The sequence below is a fragment of the Seriola aureovittata genome, chromosome 21 (genome assembly GCF_021018895.1).
Source record: "Seriola aureovittata isolate HTS-2021-v1 ecotype China chromosome 21, ASM2101889v1, whole genome shotgun sequence".
Taxonomy (NCBI): Eukaryota; Metazoa; Chordata; class Actinopteri; order Carangiformes; family Carangidae; genus Seriola; species Seriola aureovittata.
The window spans coordinates 20,346,998-20,367,700 of record NC_079384.1 but is presented as its reverse complement, the minus strand read 5'-3'; the positions used below and the strand labels follow the sequence as shown (position 1 = coordinate 20,367,700).

Below are 20,703 nucleotides of genomic sequence, written 5' to 3'. Positions count from 1 at the left end.
GATTGGCTCACCGACCTGTTGTTACTACAGAGGCCTGAGAGATGGTGTTTGTTACTTGAAACCTATGGATATCAAAACTACAAATTAAACATATTAAAATATGGGACCTTCAAATACTGTTCACCCAGTGCACTCCAGGTAAGCCTGCAATTCTTCCAACACGACCACCAGGCGCCACCATTACACTACTTTTTCAACTGGTTGTATGGGAAACTGCGGCTGTAGGAGATGTGGAAGCAGAGAGCCAACAGCATCCAGGCTTTTAGCGGTTTTTTGAGTAGTGTCCTCCTCCGTGTTTTTCCTTGAGTGAATAAAGAGCTGGTCCGATTGACCCGGAGAGCAGGTCCAAGCTGGACTGCACCTTTGGACTGGAAGGAAATGAAAACAAATGAAAAAAAAGTGTGAATATGTGTCAAGTGACGTTTTTCCACCAATCAGAGCTTCACAACAATCACATGCCACCAGGAAGTACGAGCACGCGACGTGCCAAACGTTCCCTGTACCTTCCAGAACTTCCAGTTTGCATTTTGTTATTCCATGTCACTTATTTGGGTGAATTTTAGGCGTATGTATCACCCTCTCGGCCTTCAGTGATATAATTAGTCATTTAATATTTCTAACGTGTTGAAGTTTCCTTTTTGCTCAATGGCTAGTTCCTTTCCAAGTGTGTCCGAGTTGGTGGCGGATGCTCGGCGGTTGTATGGGCAGGCTTTCGGGGGAGAGGCACCTCAGGTGGCGGTGTGTGCTCCTGGAAGAGTCAACCTGATAGGGGAGCACACCGACTACAACCAGGGATTTGTACTTCCAATGGTAAAACGGCACAACTATTCACTCAGAGGAAATGTGAAGCTGGTTGTGGTTAACACACCAAATGTCATTCAAAAATTTGTCAATTTAATGTTTGTTTTACTTATGGTGGATATCAATGTGATCCATTAAAAACATTTAAAGGAGCCCCTCTACAGTTGTATACATGCACTACACCCAGGAATAATTAGCTAAGCAAAAACTAAACTTTTATTTTAACCAGCCTGTTTTGCATTAACAATGTTGCAGTCTAACTAGAGCCTACAGATTGGCACATAGATATATAATTTCCATGTATCAGTATTAAGTGAGAAGCGTAAAAATGCCAGATTTTTTTAATGGAGTTTGGTAAGACATTTCCATGAAAAAGTAACCACTCAGCTGCATGAATGTGTTTGTGTTTGGTGAGCCAGGCGCTGCCCCTGGTGACTGTGGTGGTAGGCAGTCAAACCGCTGGCCAGGATGTTACCGTGGTAACAGCAACTGAGGATGCTGATGAGCCTCACAGAGTGGACTTCAGCCTGCCTAGTGATGGATCACCGCTGTCTCCAGGGTTACCCAGCTGGGCGAACTATGTGAAGGGTGTTATACAACATTACAGGGGTAAACAAATGAACTAAAAACATCACCTGGAATCTTGGAGTTTATATTTCAGTTTTGACCTGAAGTGAATGAGAAGCTTGTCGATCCCAATGTCATCTTATCCTGCCTTGTTTTCACACTGCAGGACATTTATTTAATATGTATTATCTATGTGTCTCACACGCTTCAGCACCTCCTGTACCCGGTTTCAGGGCGGTCATAGCCAGCAGTGTCCCCCTGGGAGGAGGTCTGTCCAGCTCCGCCTCTCTGGAGGTGGCTTTCTACACATTCCTGCAGCAACTCAAGCCAGGTCAGAGTCTGTTTACATGGACTTCAGTCACACCAGTGTGGTTCTTATATTCAGTTACTGCAGTCAGGAGGGAATCCTCATTAAATTAGAGATAGGGATTATCAAAGAAAGACATATCGATACATCAGCAAACTGAGTAATTGGGGGAGAAATGATCAAGACCCCGATGGTCACTCTGGCTGAGCTCCAGAGATCCTGTGTGGAGATGGGAGAAACTTCCAGAAGGCAACAACTATTTAAATTTAATGTTGTGTTTCAGGCACTAAACTGATTGTGTTCATTCATCTGACTTTTCGTTGATGTACTGTAACTTTGCCAGTATTTCACCGAAGAGGGTTTTTCAAATGACACTCAATTATATGTTATTTTAAAAAATAACTGAAACATGAAATACAACAATATAATTATATTATAACCAGAGATGATATGGTATATTGCAATACTCGGGTTGGGTTGTATTGAGATATTAATTTTTGGTTATCGCCCAAGCCTACACTGCATGTTGCATGTTGGCTTTGATTTTGGTGATGTTCTATGTCCTGCTTTCACAGATGATGGCGACAAGGTGTCCAAAGCACTCGCCTGTCAGCAGGCAGAACACACTCATGCCGGTGTACCCTGTGGCATCATGGATCAGTTTGTGTCCGTGCTTGGCAAGGAGGGACATGCTTTGCTGATTGACTGCAGGTATTGTAAACATCCAATGAGAGTAAATTAATCCAGGAGTCTTTGGTCTCTTTTTGGCAGAACATCAGAGAAAACGCTGCATTATCAGTCTTGCACTTCTTTGTTGTTGTACTTAGGTCCCTCGAAGCCACCGCCATCCCCCTGGCAGATCCAAGCCTGGTCATTCTCATCACCAACTCCAATGTGAAGCACTCTCTGACTGGCAGTGAGTACCCCACAAGACGCAGACAATGTGAGAAGGCTGCCGGCATCCTGGGAAAGGCCAGTCTCCGAGATGCTACCACGAAGGACCTGGAGGGTGTGAAGTATATCTTTTTGTTATCCCGTGCTTACCCTTTCTGTTCCGCTCTGTCTTACTTTATTACCAACTGTCCTTTTCTGTCCTGGGCCAGGTTGCTGTCCTGATTCCTGCTCCATCCTGTCCTCATCCTGTCCTCTTCCATTCCACTGATGTAATTCTCTCTTTTCCTATATTTTACTGCCCTTGTCTTCTTGTGGTCTCCTACTGCTCCTTCTGTTCCAGAGTTCTGTCCTTTCCCTTGAAGGAATAGTTCAGTATTTTTGGAAAATAAGAAGAATTTGCTTTTCCAAGAGTCAGATGAGAAAATTAATACCAATCTCATGTCTGCGGCTTTGTCAAAAGTTCCAACACATCTGCCAACACCTCCTGAGAAACGTTTTGTGTTTGTTGAGACTGTTTAGCCTCATGGTCTATGGAGTCTGTAGGATCTGAGTTGGCATGGGCATGGGTAAGACAAGATACATGTTCGTACTGTACAGACAAAAAGGACAGTACCAATACCAAAAATACAAAGCCAGCAGGTACATTTCCATCCTCTGTTTTTTGTAAAGTTGGTGCATAAAATAAAAATAATTGGTGGTTACATTGGACTCTATATAGTCCTTTTTAAAGTCATGCAGAAAAGGTGTCAAACACCATAAAATTTATTTACAATATTTAAAGCAAATCAGGCAATTTCTCACAGTTAATTCTGCCGGAATATTTTTACACTCAATGATTTTTTCACACATTGAATATTGTTTTACCAGCTGGTCATTTACAGAAGGAACAACACTTAAATCAATAGAATCACTTTTCAAGAAAACCATAAAAGTTTTACATAAAAAAAATAAATAAATAAAAAAAAAAAACTACTTAATTTCACCGTTGCAATATACTGGAAAAATATAATCTATTAAGTTTTTAGAATTTCTAAAATTTTAAATATGCTTGTTTTATTTATAAGGTTTTGCTTGGGCCCCACCACCTTTTACATTAATTCATTAATTAGAGGGCTAACAGTGACATTGGTACTATGGCGACCACTAGAGGGGCCTGTGAAGTGCCTCATAGGTGCACCACATTTGGACAAACTGTTTTAACAGTAAAGGGAAGTAAATATGGGAATGGCTAACCACTTGTAATAAGGCAGTGTTCTTCATATCCCACCTTTAACACATCTCAAACATTGGCTCAAGTCAAACCAGATCTGTGATCATCTTTCACTTAGTACGCAGTAAAATGTATTTGTGTACGTGATATTTGTAGTGGTGTATTGTGACTTATAATGTTTTTTGTTTTATGTTACCTGCCGAGGGACTACGGATGTAAATTAGCATTTTTGTACAATCCAGTATGTTTACATTACATTGTGTATTTCGACTGATGTTCTTTAACATGCATTGTCCCTAGGAGTAAACAAACAATAAATAAAATTTAAAAAATCACACTTTGCTGAGGTGGAAAAGTTGGAACAGATTAAATACAACAAAGGACAGTGGAAACAGATTTTTGTAATAGACCCTGACATCCTGTTACCTGCTTTTTCTTCTTCTGCTGTCATGCCAACACTTGCTGCTACAGGCCTCCGCCACTCAACCAAAGATAGCCCGAAAAAGAAAGTAAAAGAACAGACAGAACTGTGTTGCATCTTGTCATAGTTTACAGTTCTTTTGTGCTTGTCAGTCTGTCATCCCCAAGTGTGTGGCAGTTACTACTGTGTGGCAAATGTGCAGAGAAGATCTATAGGTTGTAGGAAAAAGAGCCAAGACTTGAACACACCATCCTGCTCAGTTCCTGTGATTAAGCTGACTTTATTTTCTCCTTCTCTATAATTCCAGAGGCAAAGGACAGACTGGATGATGTTACCTATCGACGAGCTCGTCATGTGATTGAGGAGATAGAAAGAACTGCTCAAGCTGCTGAAAGCCTGAAGAGAGGAGCCTACAGAGAGTTCGGCAAGCTAATGGTGGAGAGCCACAACTCTCTCAGGTACGGTTTCAGCAGCTGTGTCCCCCCCCTGAGTCAGGGTTTAGGCCGGAGTGTGGGAGCTGCACAGTAACTAACTTGATGTCCCTGTGGCAGAGATCTGTATGAGGTGAGCTGCAGCGAGCTGGATGAGCTGGTGTCTGCAGCCATGGAGGTGGAGGGGGTGTTCGGCAGCCGGATGACAGGCGGAGGATTCGGTGGATGCACTGTGACTTTGATGCAGGCCGATGTCATTGACAGAACCATACTCCACATAAAGGTTAACACACACATACACACACTCACACACACACACACACACACACACACACACACACACACACACACACAAAGATCACATGTCCTGTTTGTATATTCACAGGATTATCATCAATTTACAAAAAGCTGGTCAGTTGTTATGAAACATCCCACATTTTGGCAAATAGCTTGAGTCTGATGAGAAGATCAGTATCAGCTTCATCTGTGTCTGTTCAGTAGAGAAACTGATCCATGTCCTCATGCTTCACAGCTTTGTTATAGTTTGTGAAGGAACACTGAGCTATTCAGTCACAGAGAAAATAGAATTATCATAAGGACTTATCCAAGGAACACATTGCCTGCGTTGCGTGTGTGGTGGCTGCGTCACTGCCAATGCCAGCTCTTTCTACTCAGAGTTTCCAGGTTACTTGAATGTTGGATTTTCTTTTCATTATAAATTCATTTCTGATTTATTTTTGACTGAAAACATCACTAAAAGGCCATTGTCTCCACATGCAGCTGCTAAAATGGTAAAACAAAAGTGTGATATTCAGTTTCAGACATTGAAATTACAGTGAAAGGTGTTAATTTTATGTGATGTAGTTGGTATGACGTCAATATGACATCACCAGGTCTTTTCTCTTGTCTTGTCTGTTTTTGCTGGGAGCTACACGCGTCACAGGTGAAAAATTGGTGTGACCCCGAAACTCTACATCAGTGGTTCTCCAGCTTTTTCACATCAGCGACCCCTAAACTAACACAAATTACACACACCCAGTTAGTAAGACTTTGTCCCAGGGTCCCCATCTGATGAGACATTTGCTTTTAGATTTTTAATTACAGAAAGTGTTTGAAACCCATGATCAAATAGTCATAATAGTCACACATTCTGTCATTGTTTTACTTATGGACGGAAATATAGTGCAAATGAATTATTCCCCTTTTTGCTGGTGACCCCCAGGAACCCCTTTCAAGGACCCCTGGGGGTCCTCGGACCCTACTTTGAGAACCAGAGTAGGGTCTAGATCACACCACACAGCTGCGAGGCGTGAGATGCTTTAATGCAAACCAAGACATTCCGCAGCCACGCATACTCCACACATCCATTGTGTTCCCAGCCTTAGGCTTTTTAAGATGTAGCATTGTGCATGTAGCTGAGGTAAACAGTCCCTTACATATACAAAAGTGACAGTGTGAAAATGTGTTGGTTATTCTAGAAAACTGCTCTAATCAGTATTTTTACATTAACACTGGGTTTATTTGAGATTAACAAGACTTGCTTGAGATTAAACCGTACAGAATATACATGTAGACATGTAGCTGACCTTGGTGACCTTGATATCTGCAGAGATGTTCTCCATTCCAGATATCAAGAGTTTTAGATCCTCCATCTATGCTCACCCATATCAGATCCAGGTGTTTTAGGTTTCTACATTTAAGTGCAGTTTTGTGTGGATATAGCATTTACACATACACATTACAAGCCTTTCTCTCAATCTCACTCTCTACTATCATTTACTTTAAAAGATATTTGTAGTAATAGTCGTAGTAGTGGTGGTAGTACTATTGGACAACTGAAAAACTTAGCTGCAGTGTAAAATAACAGGTGCACATCAGTTTTTTTCATTTTTTCTGATTCTGTTTTCTGAAGAAAAAAAAAAACCCTTTTCATTCCAAAGGGTATTTGAAATGAAATGTCTGAGGACATTGTTCATTTGTTCACAGGGGATAAAAAGCACTTTTCAGTGCTCTGGCTGTCACTTTAACGGGGGCATTTCAGACAAATTGCCCAGTCCCCCGTGTCTTGCTCAGACAGCTCCAGTGTGTGTATGTGTGTGTCAGTGTGTGTGTGTGTGTGTGTGTGTGTGTGTGTGTGTGTGTGTGACTGAGAGATCAGGGGGTAAGAACTGAGAATAAAAGCAGGCTTCGTAGAGACGGAGCCAGAAGTGTCCCGTCATTAGCATGCTGGTCTGGTCACTGTGGCCCTGCTGCCTTTCTGCTTTAGGCCTGCTGCTGTTGGCTGACACCATTCAGGAGATACATCAACAAAGATGTAAATTTAACCACACAAGATCTCGGGAAACACCTGCATCTAAAACTGAAAGGATGACGCGTTTGCTTTGAAGCAACAGTGAGAAGGGAAAGAGCAGCAGCCTTTTATTGGTTTGAAACTCTGGTTTTATAAATCTTTAGCTTTGGAAACTGACTTGGCATCTCTTCTTACTCGGCCGTATCCTGGCTACTACTGCGCCTTGCTGACTGTCAAAGGAAACAAGTCTTTCTTGGAGTTAAAAGAAACACTTAAAACTTCCACATCCCTCAGTCTACAGCATTCCTGACCAGAGCAGAGGGATCCTTGTCCTCCCGACAACAACATCAGCTTAACAAGATCATAAAACTCACAGCTTTACCTCCAAGATGCTGAACCTCAACTCGCCGGACAACAACAGCAACAGGAATTCTCTCCAGGACCCGGTGTCATTAAATGTTGGTGGAGAAATTTACACCACAACCCTGGACACTCTGACACGCTGCCGTGACTCGATGCTTGGCGCCATGTTCACAGGACAAATCCCCATGCTCAGGGATAGCAAAGGAAACATTTTCATAGACCGCGACGGTAAAGTGTTCAGGTACATTCTAAATTACCTGCGCTCCAGCTCCCTGGACCTGCCGGACGGCTTCTCAGAGCTGGCACTGCTGCAGAGAGAGGCTGACTTCTTCCAGATACACCCCCTGCTGGAGGAGATTCACCGATATGAGGCGTCAGTTCCTCGCAGCCTCAGAGGAGGGCCTCTCGGAGCCATGATTATTGTTAACGTTGAGTCCAAGGTATGTATGTACTGAGGTCAGTCTGACAACAAATCAAGTCACTTTTTAATTTGAATTACAGTGACAGTCCACCTTGGACAACTTTTCATTTCATTGTATTAATTAATTCATTAATTAATATGACATCTCGAGGAAGTATAATTCCTGTGGAGAGACTTTTTCCTTGTAAAGTGATAATGAGGAGAGATTTATTTGGTAATTTTATCAATAATGATGTGCATCAAATTACACTGAACATGTAATTTGTTTAAATAATTTGCACAAGTAGTTTTGGACGATACCCAAAGTTTAATATCTTGATACAGTCCAGACCAAATATTGCCATATACTATATTATTGTGGTGGGGTGGGGGGCGTTATAATATAATTATATCATCTTACCTTATTGAGGTGCGGTTGCATTTACATAATGCATATATTAAATACTTAACAACCGTAACAATAAAATAAATATGTTTTTATATTATGAAAATGATTTCATATGGTGGGAAATATCACGATATACAATGTTATTGTTGGGGGTGGGGGAGGGTTATAATATAATTATATACTGTATGTTCTATTTTTCATGTTTCAGTTGCCTTGTTTGATACATTTTCAAACAATCAATGTATATTGCTTATGGCGAGAAATAACGTAATACTTGATATTATCAAATATTGTTCCAAGCCTAAATCCAAACCATGTAGCCTATTTGTAAAATGAGCTACAATAAACAGTTTTACACCATGTCTATACAAGCTGTATAGTGACAGTAACATACAACCAGAACACCAGCAGCAGCAGCTTCACTTCTCCACCATTGTTTACACAGGATTTGTACTGTGTGTAAGTCACCTGTGTTTTTGTAGCCGATACACATTCACCTCTGCAAGGCATGTGAAACTAAAGACCTTTGAACCTGAACTTTTTTTGCAGCCAGTTAAAATGACCCTCAACTGGGGTAAAGTCTGCAGGTAGCATCTGTCTTGTGGAGAGGGATGGTACACATTCATCTAATAAAGTGGAGCTTGATACAACAGAACATGTTTACTCAGGGACAGTTTAATCCAGCCATGTGGCACATGAATATCTTCGCTTTGGTTTCAATGGAGAGATTTTGTGAAATTCTAAAGATACTGGCCTTCACAAACCTTCTGATCTGATGTTTACTGTATATACATCATGAGCGGAGGTTGTGTGTGTGCATCTGGACGTGGAAAGACCAGTTCTTTATTTGTGTTCACTTTGGAGAATGTCTTGTCAGCATCTTCTCCCCTCTCATTCCAGGTCCGCATTCTCCACTTTAACTTGCGCCATGGGCCAGAAAACTATGAGCTTCGTACATGTTCCGTGCAAGCCTTTACAGTCGACCTCTTTTGCACCTGGAGAGCTTTCCTCGGTCTGCTTTGCGAGCGCTTCTCCTACAGAACATCCCAGGGTCTTACCAGCCCCCACCCATGCAACCCGAGGCAGAACAGGCTGAAACTGGAGTGGGTCCCGCGGCCCGATGAACTCCCGCAGGACCAGTATGACAAACAACGCTACCAGGAACTAACTGTGTGTAACCCAGAGGTCACACGGTCAGATGAAATCATGAACATGCACCAGAACCTCTGTGAAATCACAGACATGCAGGGTTTTGTGGAGGAGCTGCTGAAGGTGTCTCTGGCTGAAGGGTTCAGGGTTGATCTGGTGACTCCGGACCCAGCGGATATTCTTAACTGCACCTCACTGCGACTCGTCAAGGGCTGAGCTCTGGGTGGAGAATTAAACTAACAAAAAACACAAGAACATGCCAAGTTGATGAACTTTGGACAGTTCTTTTTAGTCACATCTGAACCACTTACCCTTAGAACTTAATCTGTTTAATCAAATCTATTATTAGTTGAACTAACTTTTTGTAGAAATAAAAAGGATATGCATTGTGACTAGATGGTAATTGAATATTATATTTAAGAATTTACCAAAATAATAGATAAAAAGCTCTGTTAAATAGAATATTTTATATAATAATACAAATAATAATAATAAAAAGTTTTTCCACATGCTTACACGTCATATTGTCAGTATTTATATGTAACATTTAGATGTAACTTAGCTTTTTTCAGACATGGAATCTGAACCATTGTTAGCTTGATTTAGCAGTTAAAGTGACAGCTTTGGGGCTTTCAATGTGGAAATGTGGTGGAAATGTTCCATGTTGACTCTGTTTATAATGTCATAAGGAATATTTACATGTGGCAGCTCTGGGGTTGGGCTTGATTCCACTCTCCATACAACTTTGTAGCTGCCCCAATAAACTTTCTTCATTTATTACATTATGATCTATGTAGATTTCTGTTCCCTGTCAATCATGTCTGAGAGCACATAAGCACATTCTTAATGGATGCTTACCAAAATGCATGGTGTTGATCCTTGAGGCCTAACAAAGGCATTTAGTGCATTTCCTACCTCGTAAAAAATTTACTAAGCCAATTTTTGGAAGAAATGTGAAGCATACATCTACATTTCACTGCCCTGCCTTTATTTGTGCATTGCTACATTTCATGTTATGTTACCATTGCCAACGTGTGTGTGTGTGCAGGAAAGACTAAGGCTGTATTCATATAGACATTAAAACAATGCAGGGGGCTGAGTTGGTGGCCGTGTGCTGTTTTATGTACTGGTGAGACGGTTCGATCGAGTCCACTTTTTGCAGGCGTGTTTGCATGTATATAACTGCCAAATGCAGCGCCTTGACTGATGATGTCATGTTGTGTTGCAGCAAAAGCAGAATCAGGTTCATCTTTTTTGCCATGTGACATTATGAACAACCCCCCCCACCACCACCACCACCACCACCACCACCCCACCCCCCACCCCCACTGCATCAGCGCACTTCCCACATTCAAATGAATCAAAAGGGCTGTGATAGCCTAGAAGTTTAGCACAGAACTGGAAGCAGACATGAGGATTTTCTCAGTACGGTAGTGATGAATTGTGAGGAGTCCAAATTCCAGAGGAGGGAGGGATGGAGTACGATCATTTAGCGATTGGGACAGCAGTATTGTTGCCGAAAGCTCAGGTCGGCTCTGGTGATTACACTTCAATACAGCTCTACGTTATTGGACTGTGACAAAATCAAGTCAAAGTTAAAGTCAAACTTTTTTGGAAGAAAAAATTTAATTGTTATTGGGTTGGAGTCAAAAGATATGTCTATTACCCGGTCTTTGATATGTTTTGCTCCGCCTTTGTTCATTTTATTTATATATATTTATTGATTTTCATTGAAACGTGGTGAGATCTGTAGAAAGTCCAGCTGCACTGTTACTGTCCAAAAAAACATGGACCTGATGTGACAGCAACAAATATTGCATTTCAAATTTTATCTTCCAAAAGAAGTTACATCAAATATCCAGACTCTACAGAGACACCAGAGCCAGCAGTAAACCACCAACGGGTGTACAGAGACAAGACTGTTCTCCCCAGGATGATGATGGACATTGACTGGCCGGTCATTTGAGAAGCCAGACTGCTAGCTGCCAGATGACAGGTTGTTCCCATGCGACTGATGGGTCCTGAATGCCTCTGAAAGCTCTGAAAACATAATAGCAACCGGAGAATGAAAATTCTTCTACTTGGCTACCCCAGGCCCACAGAGGTCAGCTCTCAGGCGGGGCAAGAACACTTGCTTACATTCGGACTGTACTTAGCTTGATGCGGACTTTGAATTGGAACAGTACTCGAGCTGTGATGTTTCACAAGTCCACAAGAACACAAGTTTGGACATGAACTCCGGTTGAGAAAAGCCTTATTTCTCTCCAGACTTCCTGGACTTCCTGGACTCTCGTCATCACCGTGACATTGATCAGCAGCCACATCAGTCAGTTGAGCTTTGTAGAGCCAGGCTAGCTGTTTTTCCCCCGTTTCCGCTCTTTTAGTTAATCAGCTTCTGGTTCAAGCTCCAGTTAATTCACAGACATGAAGGAACTGATCTCATCTCACTAAACCAGAAAGTAAATAAGTTTATATCCAAAACTGGTGTCTCTCAAGCCACAACATGTAGTTTCATTTTTGATGAGGTGTAGTAATAGGTATAGTGGCTACATGCATAGGCTCAGTAATAATAATAATAATAATAACTTTATTTATATATTACCTTTTAAAAACAGAGTTTACAAAGTGCATTGACAAATTAATCAAAAGCAATAATAGTCAAAAGCAGGACAGAAATAAGGTAGAGTTACAGAGGGAGGACAAACAATATAATTCAGTATAAATAAGGAGAATTAGACCTAAAACATTGAATATATGTCAAAGTTACATTTTGTCTTGCATTTAGATCTTATTTTCACATGAAGATGAGCTTATTCACAGTATTAAACGACTAATGAAACTGCCTGTGTCTCCTCGTGGGAGTTCTATATTCGATGGCCTTTAAATGACTTGCAGGGACAATCAGATGAGTAATGGAGTGTGTAATTTTAGTCTGGAGGAAGCAGTAGTAGGCTAGAGGAAATTTGGAGGAGGAAAAGACACGTCGCAGCTGAGGAGGAAAGGTGTCTAGTTGTGAAAACAAAGCCAGCGGTGCTTTCCTCTTGCTCTCTCTCTGAACTTCCTTTCCAGAACTGTGGGGGATGTGATGAACATGAATTGTTCTGAACCTATGATGCATGGACCGTGTGCTTTTCATTTATTCTTCAGTTGCAGGAGTTCACACACTCATTGTCTGTGAATGTGTTTGTTTTCTCTTCCTCTTCAGGAGCGATACAGTGGAACCCCAACTTTCTATGTCACGACTCCTTCAGAGGGAGCTCGGTTTCTCAGTCTCTCCTGACCTTGGTCAACACATCTCTGTATGAGGACTGCAGATTCATCGCTTTTTACAGGCTTTACCACTTGATTATACCCTTTTTTTCAGTTCTCACGATCGAAATGATGTGCTGTAATGCAGACTAGAGCATTTTGTCAATGTGGAAGAAGTGCCTTCACAATAAAACAATGCTTCCTGGTAACATTACTAGATTTTTGTCTCAATTATGCAATGCTTTATCTTCTAGATACTACTACTGCTACTTGTAGCAACTGTTAAATAAAATTATGACTTTGCTGTAATTATTAAAATACTGGAACAATTTCATATTATTTCCATTTGACTTACACAAAGTGTGTGATTTCGCCAAACTCAATATACTAATACATATAATAAAGGAATAATGGTGTAAGTTGTCCCACCCTTACAGGTAAAAACAAAGGTTGGTAGATTTCAATCCAATTAATTTTAAACACCTGTGGGGTGAGTCATGAATATGTAATGGCTTTGAAATATTGTTGCCTTCAGATAAAGTTGTAACCGCTCTACTTTTGCACTTTTCTTTTAAAGGTTATACTGGAATAGTCTTATTCTTCATTTCCGCTGGTTATCTTAGCCTGATCTGTTCAAAAATCTAACAATGAAGGTACACTGTATTTTGGATTTTTGAGAATAAATGAATTTGAAATAATGTTTTTATTTCGGTATCTTGATTTCAATACCTGAATTTTAAAAATTGTGATACAGAAAACAAACGATTAAAAATTGTACAGACTTTCCGTTGAATGAGTGTGTGACTCTGGATATTTTTAAACTTTTTGACTAAAAAGAGAGGTCAGATAAAATCACTGCCTTGATCAGTGGGATTTTTCCACTCATTGGCTCCATTGGAAATTTTCAACAATTACCACAAACCACATACAGTGGTGTGTTCTTGTAACCATACCTCATTAATACACTTTAGAAGAAGTGAAATCTGAGTCCTCACCAGCCACATGTAAAGATGGGTTTCAGATGTTATTGCATTATATAGCCTATTGTGGTTTCCTGTATTAACCCAATTTCTTTTGTAATATAGTTTCATATGTGTATGTAAATGTAGTAAATGTCATTATGCAGCTGACGCCTGTTATTGTTGATACTGCCAGGTTGGTGCTTTAAATCGTTGTCCATAACAGAGGAGCATATAAAGTATTGCTGCAGTGAGGCATAGTTGCAGTTGAGTTTGCCAACACTTCAAATCTACGAGGTGCACTTGAATGCATCATAAGGGCGGAGTTAGCAAAGCGGTGAAGTTTAGCCTAGCCGGAGCAGGAAGCAGCGAGGCTACCGCCGCAGCGGTGGAAAAAGGAAGAGCACCAGAGTCGGTCTTTAGTTGTTAAACGGTTCTCAGACGTAATATTTTCTCGGCAAACACTGGGATTATTCGTTTTCGACTGGGTCACATTTTCCCCGACTTTGCAGGAGGTGAGAGCTCCTAGCCAGCTGGACACTGGCCGGAGGCAGGATCTTGAGCTGTGAACGGTGGACATCGGCTGTGCAACGGCCGTTTTGAATCAGGTGGGTGAGGAGGTGGGCCCGCACGGTTACACAGAGAGCTGGTGCCCACAGGTGTTTGCTTGCCAGTCAGTTAAAAAGAAAAAAAAACTGAACTGTTCAACACACCCATCCGTTTTCTGCTCAGCACCATGAACGGATCCAACCCAAGCTAGTTGAAGTTGCCTGTGTAGCCAGACATCAGTCTTCAATTGCCCACTGGCTAACTGGCTAATCTTTACTCATAATATTCCACGAAAGATATCAAGCAGTTTAGCGTTGTTGCCTTGTTCAAAGCTAATTTGCACATTTAGTTGAATTAGAGTTACATTGTTCGCCACTTAAATTGTGCTTTAACATATATCCCAGAGTTTAGCTATAGATTTAACTTCCAGCACTTACTTTGAGTTACCTTTTTAATAAATGTATCACTTACACTATTCATGGTTGAATAGTTTGGATATTTCGGACACTACCAGTCCGGTTCTATGAAATAGGTGAGTTTGTGTATAAAAACATCAACATTAAATCGACGGTATTTTGTACGGAGATTAGTGAGGATGCTTTAATTCAATCTGGTTGGCTAGGGTGTTGTTAAGTGTAAACCTACCGTAAACAATGCATCCAGGCGAAAAATAACTAGCTTAAATGGGCGTTAGCGCACACCTGGACATAGTGATTGCAGCTTGAAGCCGTTCGTTTAGCAATGAGACAGGAGCCCAAAACAGAAAATTAGCAAGAAATTGATTTGTGATTCAACCTGGGAACCGAAAAAACCGTCGCTTTTCTTGCTAACCTCAGCGTGTAGCCGTGTGTGTGTGTGTGTGTGTGTGTGTGTGTGTGAGTGAGTGAGAGAGTAGTGTTGCATAATTACGGAAACGTCTAACGCTAGCTAACTTCAGCAAGGTGTGTCTCCTCGGCAGGTATGTTAGTAAGCCATTTGAGTCAACGGTCTGGTTTCGAGAAGAGTAATTGGTGTGTTTAGGCAGAGGGTGTGTGTGTGTGTGTGTGTGTGTGTGTGTGTGTGTGTGTGTGTGAGTGTGTGTGTGTGAGAGAGAGAGAGAGAGAGAGAGAGAGCGAGAGAGAGAGCGAGAGAGAGAGAGAGGAGAGAGAGAGAGAGGTGTTTCACCGGTTTGGCTAGTTTCAGTAAAAATACAGAACAAAATGCCAAGATATGCGTAGAATAAAATAATAAAATGCAATACATGGCCCAACTTCCATTTTATGCCTGCAAATACAACTTGTGAGTTGAGTTGTTGTACTGAACTTTGTGACACGTGAGCAAATTTATATTGGTCCTCCACCTCTTTAAATTTTGATTAACTTTGAGAGACAAAAGTTGTACAGCACTAGCAGCAAAAAAAATGTTCCGTAATCATGACAGGTTACTGAAGGACACAAGGGCAGTGTCCTTCCACTCCACCTGCATCAGCACAAGACCAAGTCAAACAAAAAGCCTTTGTTCCCAGTTGTTCCACCTGCACTAACGTCCACCTGAAACGGTTATGGAGGCAAAATAAATGTCCCCTCCCAATTTAGGGCAAAACAGAGAGGAGCTTTCACCTGCTGAATTCACAATGAATTTGAGAGAAATAGTCCTGAACAAAAGCAGGAATTTCTGAGCTATCTTTGTTGTAAACAGTGTGATACAGACAAGACTTCCTTTTTTAGAACTTTTAACAGGAAAGTCAATTTATCAAACCTTGCTCGGGTGAGATGTCCAAGAGGCATAGCCTGCCTTTCTTGTGAACTTCACACAGAGCACTTGGCTCAGGCCGACAGTATACGAAGTCCAATTGATGTTAAATGTCTTCTTGCTCATCAGTCTTAACAGCAGATACACCAGGTCGTCTCATCCAGAGAGTGTTTGTAAAATTACAGGAGTCGCATCCACCTTGAGCTTGTGGGGAAAATAATGGGTATTTTATTTTTGTACTTTCTTAAAATTTGTAAACCAAACAGTTAATTGATTATTAGAGAAGCCAATCATCAGATTAACCAAAAACATTAGTTACAGCCTATATGCAGGCCTGTCTGTAGTCACATATTTAACAAGATGATTGTATCAAGCATACAAACTTATGTTTGTTTCCGTTGCATGTTGTATTCTTTATAATATTATATCCATATTTGACATTATTCTGTATTTAAATGCAATCATGACATTTAAATGTTGTGTAATATTTATTGATAACAGCTGCATAGTTGACCTGTTATGGTAATGCCAAGCTGCTAGTTAGTTATGTCTGGCAATGTTTAGTATCTGGCTGATAGCGCTGTTAACAGTGTTTGCACTGGAACTGCTGGAGCCAAAGTTAATGAAAGTGATTTGAAATAAAAACATTTTTACCAACCTCATCTCTTGAAATATTTAACTAATTTACTGAAAATGTAATCGATGTAACTAATGTAATTGTCCATAACAAAAGCACTTTCTATATTCTGTAAAGTTTCCTTTATGTGTGTTAAACAATCACACTGTTGTTCTTTGTGCTCTTTGTTATTGTGCGAGTGCCGGGACTCGTTTGTATCTTGACTCATTGTTCTTTTGCATTTCTGCCATTATTGTTGCTATGATGGTATCACAATCGCTCTTAATTGTGTGATTAGTTCTTCTTGCTTTTTTAGTCATATACGTTCAAAAATTCACATAAATTAATTTTATATGAATTGTTGAAAATCAGATTACATAATTACTTTTTATTTGATCCAGCTCTGTTGAAACCTTTGTAACTTTGAAATTAAACTGCTCAGCTGCTGAATATATGAGGGCCTAAAGATCCTACTTTAAAACGTTCACAAAACTTCACACTTTCAAAGTTGCCTTGTGATACCTTTTTGGAGAAATTCAAATCCAAAGTCCTTGCTGCAGTTTTCAGACCTTGTTAGTGTGTCATGTGATAAAACAGGAATGTTTTTTTTAGACCACGACAAAAATTTGAAACATTTCTGTCCCACACTTTTAATTCTTCAAGCTCATGTCATACCTTAATGTTTCCACGAGTCATCTCGCTCTCAAAATGTCAGCACACATCCTCGAGGAGTTCTAGTTTTTTGAGATCTAAAGATTAATTGTTAAGGAAAGCACAGGCAAGTTCTAACTCACTGCAGTACAATATCCAGCCTGTGTCTAATCACTCTCCCCTTTCTAACTCTTAGATTCTCTCTTCCTTCAAACACTGTGTAGACACATGATATATTCTCTTGCTAAGTTTCTCCTGCTGTCACCTTGGGGCTAGAAACTTTCTTTTTAGGTCAATCAGTTTCTCCTCAGCAGAATGTGCTTTTGCTGAGCCATGTTGCGAGTTGCTGAGTAGCTCAGCGGTTAGTGCCATTTCTTCATCAGTCCCCCTTTTAGGTCACAAGGTGTTGAGTTCTGTCCCTGTTCAAGGCAGAGCTCCTAATAACACTCATGTAGGCGAAGGTGACGCAGACACACTCAGCTGATCTCAGTCCAACACTGTCTAACACTTGAGACCGCCCTCTCTTTTCACTGTGAGGAAATTCAAACCTCATTCACTTATTAAGACACACACACACACACACACACACACACACACACCTTTTGCATATAAATCCCAGTATGCATTCTAGAGGGGTGGAAATTACCTGGAAATGATGTGAAATATGAACAAAGTTAGATGGTGCAGGGTGTTATGTGTCACCAGTCATGTCACAGCACTGTTGGGACCAACAGTTAAAGCATATTCAGACCATTGTTTATAACCTACATACCAACACACTCGGAAACACAGCCCCAATATCCTGGACATCTGTCTCTCACTGTACCAATGTCTTACAGCAACACATCTGTCATAGGCTTTTTTTACTGCAGCCATTTTGACCTTGTCTTCATCGTCATTGTCACTGCACGATGACAATAAATCAACAGTCAAGACAGACAGTCAGTCAATGATTTACACTAACATCAACACAACGAAAGGTGAACAAAAACAAAAATACACAGAAACCTGTAGCTCTCTGATTGATTGGTTGGTTGATTACAGATAATCACTTTATGAAAGTTGGAACCTCTTTCTCCCTTTTTAAACTGTGTCGATATTAATACCTTAAGTTATTTTAGGTTTAATTCACTATCACTGAAGGTTTTGGGAAGACAGTGTATGTCATTGGTTGATTGCAGTCGATCGCAATCCTCACTCAAATTCTTTTCCCAATATATGAGATTGATGTTTGTGAATTAAGTGGGAACAGCTACTTTTACTACTTTGACAGCCTGAATTCTGTGTAAATCAATAATTGATGTTTGAAATGTTAAATATTTGTAGTATTTAATTAATAACAAGACCACCATATTTAATTAAATGAAGTAGTGATGAGCTAATATGAATGTAGCCTACATGAAGGGCCCTTATAAGTCAGGTATACCTATGTTCATGCTAGTAGCTATACTGGGGGATGCAAATCATTAAGTAACTGATTCTATATTGTTAGCAGTTATTGGGTTGTGGCTTTCAGGTGACAAAGATTGAGAGAGAATACCTCAAATATTAAACATGCTAACAATTAAATTTGGTGTTTCATAGATTTAAAAATGGCACCAATACCACAGCCATGTGGGAAGCAAAGTTTAGAGGCTTTTATTTTGATGAATATCTCAGCTACTGTGATGAGCAGAGGCTAAATTCTTGTGTGTATTGATTCATTAGATGAAGATGAACAGATTTGTTCTCATGATTTTTTTAATTGATTTTTTTTAATTAATATTGTGTCTATGGGAGAGTGCATGAAATGATCTCACAGATTAAACATACTAAAGAAGATAAACTTGGTCCACAAGTACAAATCTCTAACTCTGTCAGATGTCCACATTCTCCTTGTCTTACAGTAGAGACATGCTTCCACTTTTGGAATCTCCCTGCAGCAGCGTGCAGCAATCACATTCAGTAGATTTTAGCTGTCTGTCAGAGACGTGTTGATTCAGCTCCGTGGCCTTTTTGGAGGTGTTTTGTGTTGTTGTATTGTGGAATAGAATTTCATTTTTTTCAGCCTTGGGCAATGTATCAGATAAACAAGTGAGGTATCTGTAAGAGACCTACAATTATCTGTTACAAGTGCCTAATAGTGGTTCCAAATGAATATGGCTGTATTGTTTATACAAGACAGGTGACAGTGTAGAAGAAAGCATCTGGGGTTCACGTTTTGCAGTATTGAATTTTCTACAGTGGTGTTGTGTCAGATCTTATGTTCAACTGAATGTCAAGTTATATTTTGAATGTTTAATGAGAAAAGAGAATATATAAGTATCCCCTCACTACAGGCACACACTGACAGAGTTCATCAGTTAGCATAGACACTTATGGACACTAATCTGCATCATCAGTGATCTGACACTCCCCTTATCATTGTCCTCCTGCAGCAGTTTTTCCTGTATCCTGTCAGACCTAACAAACACTTCGTCTTGTTATGTGAATTGTGCTCTTTTAGCTACAGTTTAACGCAACGCTTTTGAAATAGTTTCATCTTTTACCGTCATGGACGTGTTTGGAAAAAGCAGCATGATCGTGGAATGAATTGCAGTTAAGCTCAGGTCAAAAACAAGTGGATTGTCCCACTGTCAGCGAGAATCTGAGCTCGCCTAATGTAAACTTTGCGTCCAGATCGTCTTCTGTGTCTCCCTGGTTCTGATTACAGGAAGAGGGGGGGGGGGGGGGGGAGAGATATGATATCCTGTGAGCCACACCCAAAACTGACAAGATCTCCTTTCTGTTGTGTTAGGGACAGTTGTGGGGCGGTCCCCAAGTGAGGAGTATATTAATTGATACACAACTGTCATGACTTTGCTCATCATCTGGGATATTAAAACACTGATTTGTGATTTACACACAAAAGAAGTTAAAGTTTGGTCATAGTTGAGTTATGAAATCCTACCACACTGTGGAGTGTGTCTCCTGCTGGGCTTACTGACAGCTGGACACCAGAGCTGACAGTGTTGGAACGGCCAGCAGAAACAAGTCGTGCTGTCCGGCACCACGTTGCCCTCCGTTTCTATCACCACGGCAACACTCGGTCTTTAACCGGCCACACTTTTTTCCCTGTGCACTGTGAGGCACCTCTAAAAAAGAGCTGTGAGTCAACTCGGGTTTTACGCTCCTCTCCACTGATGCATTGACTCATGGGCTTTTAGGGGACAGCCCCAAACGGCAGAAGGAAGCACCTCTGCAGTGTTTGCTGTGCTTGGTGTGACAGACTCCTCCCACTCCTCCACTGTCTTATCAGCTGCAGTTTTTGACCTAAATAACAGAGAAAAGCACCGGTGCATGGCCAAGTGTCAGCGTAACACACCTGGTGGTTACTGTTTCATGCTCTCCCTCTCACTGCACCGACCTGACACCAGTCACACTCTAACCTCCTGTAGATCATTCAGTGCTGACTTGAGAAGACTTGTTTCCATCACCGCCACCAAGAATAGCTCAGTGATGTCCAGATCGCAGAGACCTGCCAGGGCCGCGCAGTTTTTTTTTATTTGCTGCCTTATCAACAGCCTGCGATGTGGAATAGGAGGGAGGTGTAGTCACAAGTCGATCTACCGTGTGTGTGTGTGAGCCAGTTCTCTCGGGCCTGTGGCGTCCAACAGCAGCTGTCAAACAGGTTCTGCTCTGCCTTTTGTGAATATGGTGTATTTTCCAGCTTCATTTTCTGACACCA

General features: G+C 40.9%; 3 protein-coding genes across 4 annotated transcripts in view; all 3 read left to right on the top strand.

Annotated features, from left to right (window-relative positions):
• Positions 1-13,189, top strand: galk1 (galactokinase 1). 2 transcript variants are annotated; one of them, XM_056366024.1, is made up of 9 exons: positions 1-138; positions 654-810; positions 1,221-1,410; positions 1,580-1,699; positions 2,251-2,386; positions 2,503-2,684; positions 4,508-4,658; positions 4,752-4,914; positions 12,448-13,189. In XM_056366024.1, the coding sequence occupies exons 1-9, from the start codon at positions 101-103 to the stop codon at positions 12,520-12,522; spliced, it is 1,212 nt and encodes a 403-aa protein (XP_056221999.1). In that variant the 5' UTR covers positions 1-100; the 3' UTR covers positions 12,523-13,189. The 2 variants fall into 2 exon arrangements, with proteins under 2 accessions (XP_056221999.1, XP_056221998.1); XM_056366023.1 differs by lacking the exon at positions 12,448-13,189 and adding an exon at positions 6,898-7,035.
• Positions 7,297-10,024, top strand: LOC130162331 (BTB/POZ domain-containing protein KCTD21-like). The gene is made up of 2 exons (XM_056366025.1): positions 7,297-7,724; positions 8,994-10,024. Exons 1-2 carry the CDS (start codon positions 7,311-7,313, stop codon positions 9,456-9,458), a joined length of 879 nt encoding a protein of 292 aa, XP_056222000.1. The 5' UTR covers positions 7,297-7,310; the 3' UTR covers positions 9,459-10,024.
• Positions 13,190-13,805: 616 nt separating the features above from the next.
• Positions 13,806-20,703, top strand: part of llgl2 (LLGL scribble cell polarity complex component 2) — a 33,943-nt gene continuing 27,045 nt past the window's right edge. The window contains exon 1 of the mRNA XM_056366214.1: positions 13,806-14,058. The gene's annotated coding sequence lies outside the window, so the exon portion shown is untranslated. The remainder of the gene's footprint in view (positions 14,059-20,703) is intronic.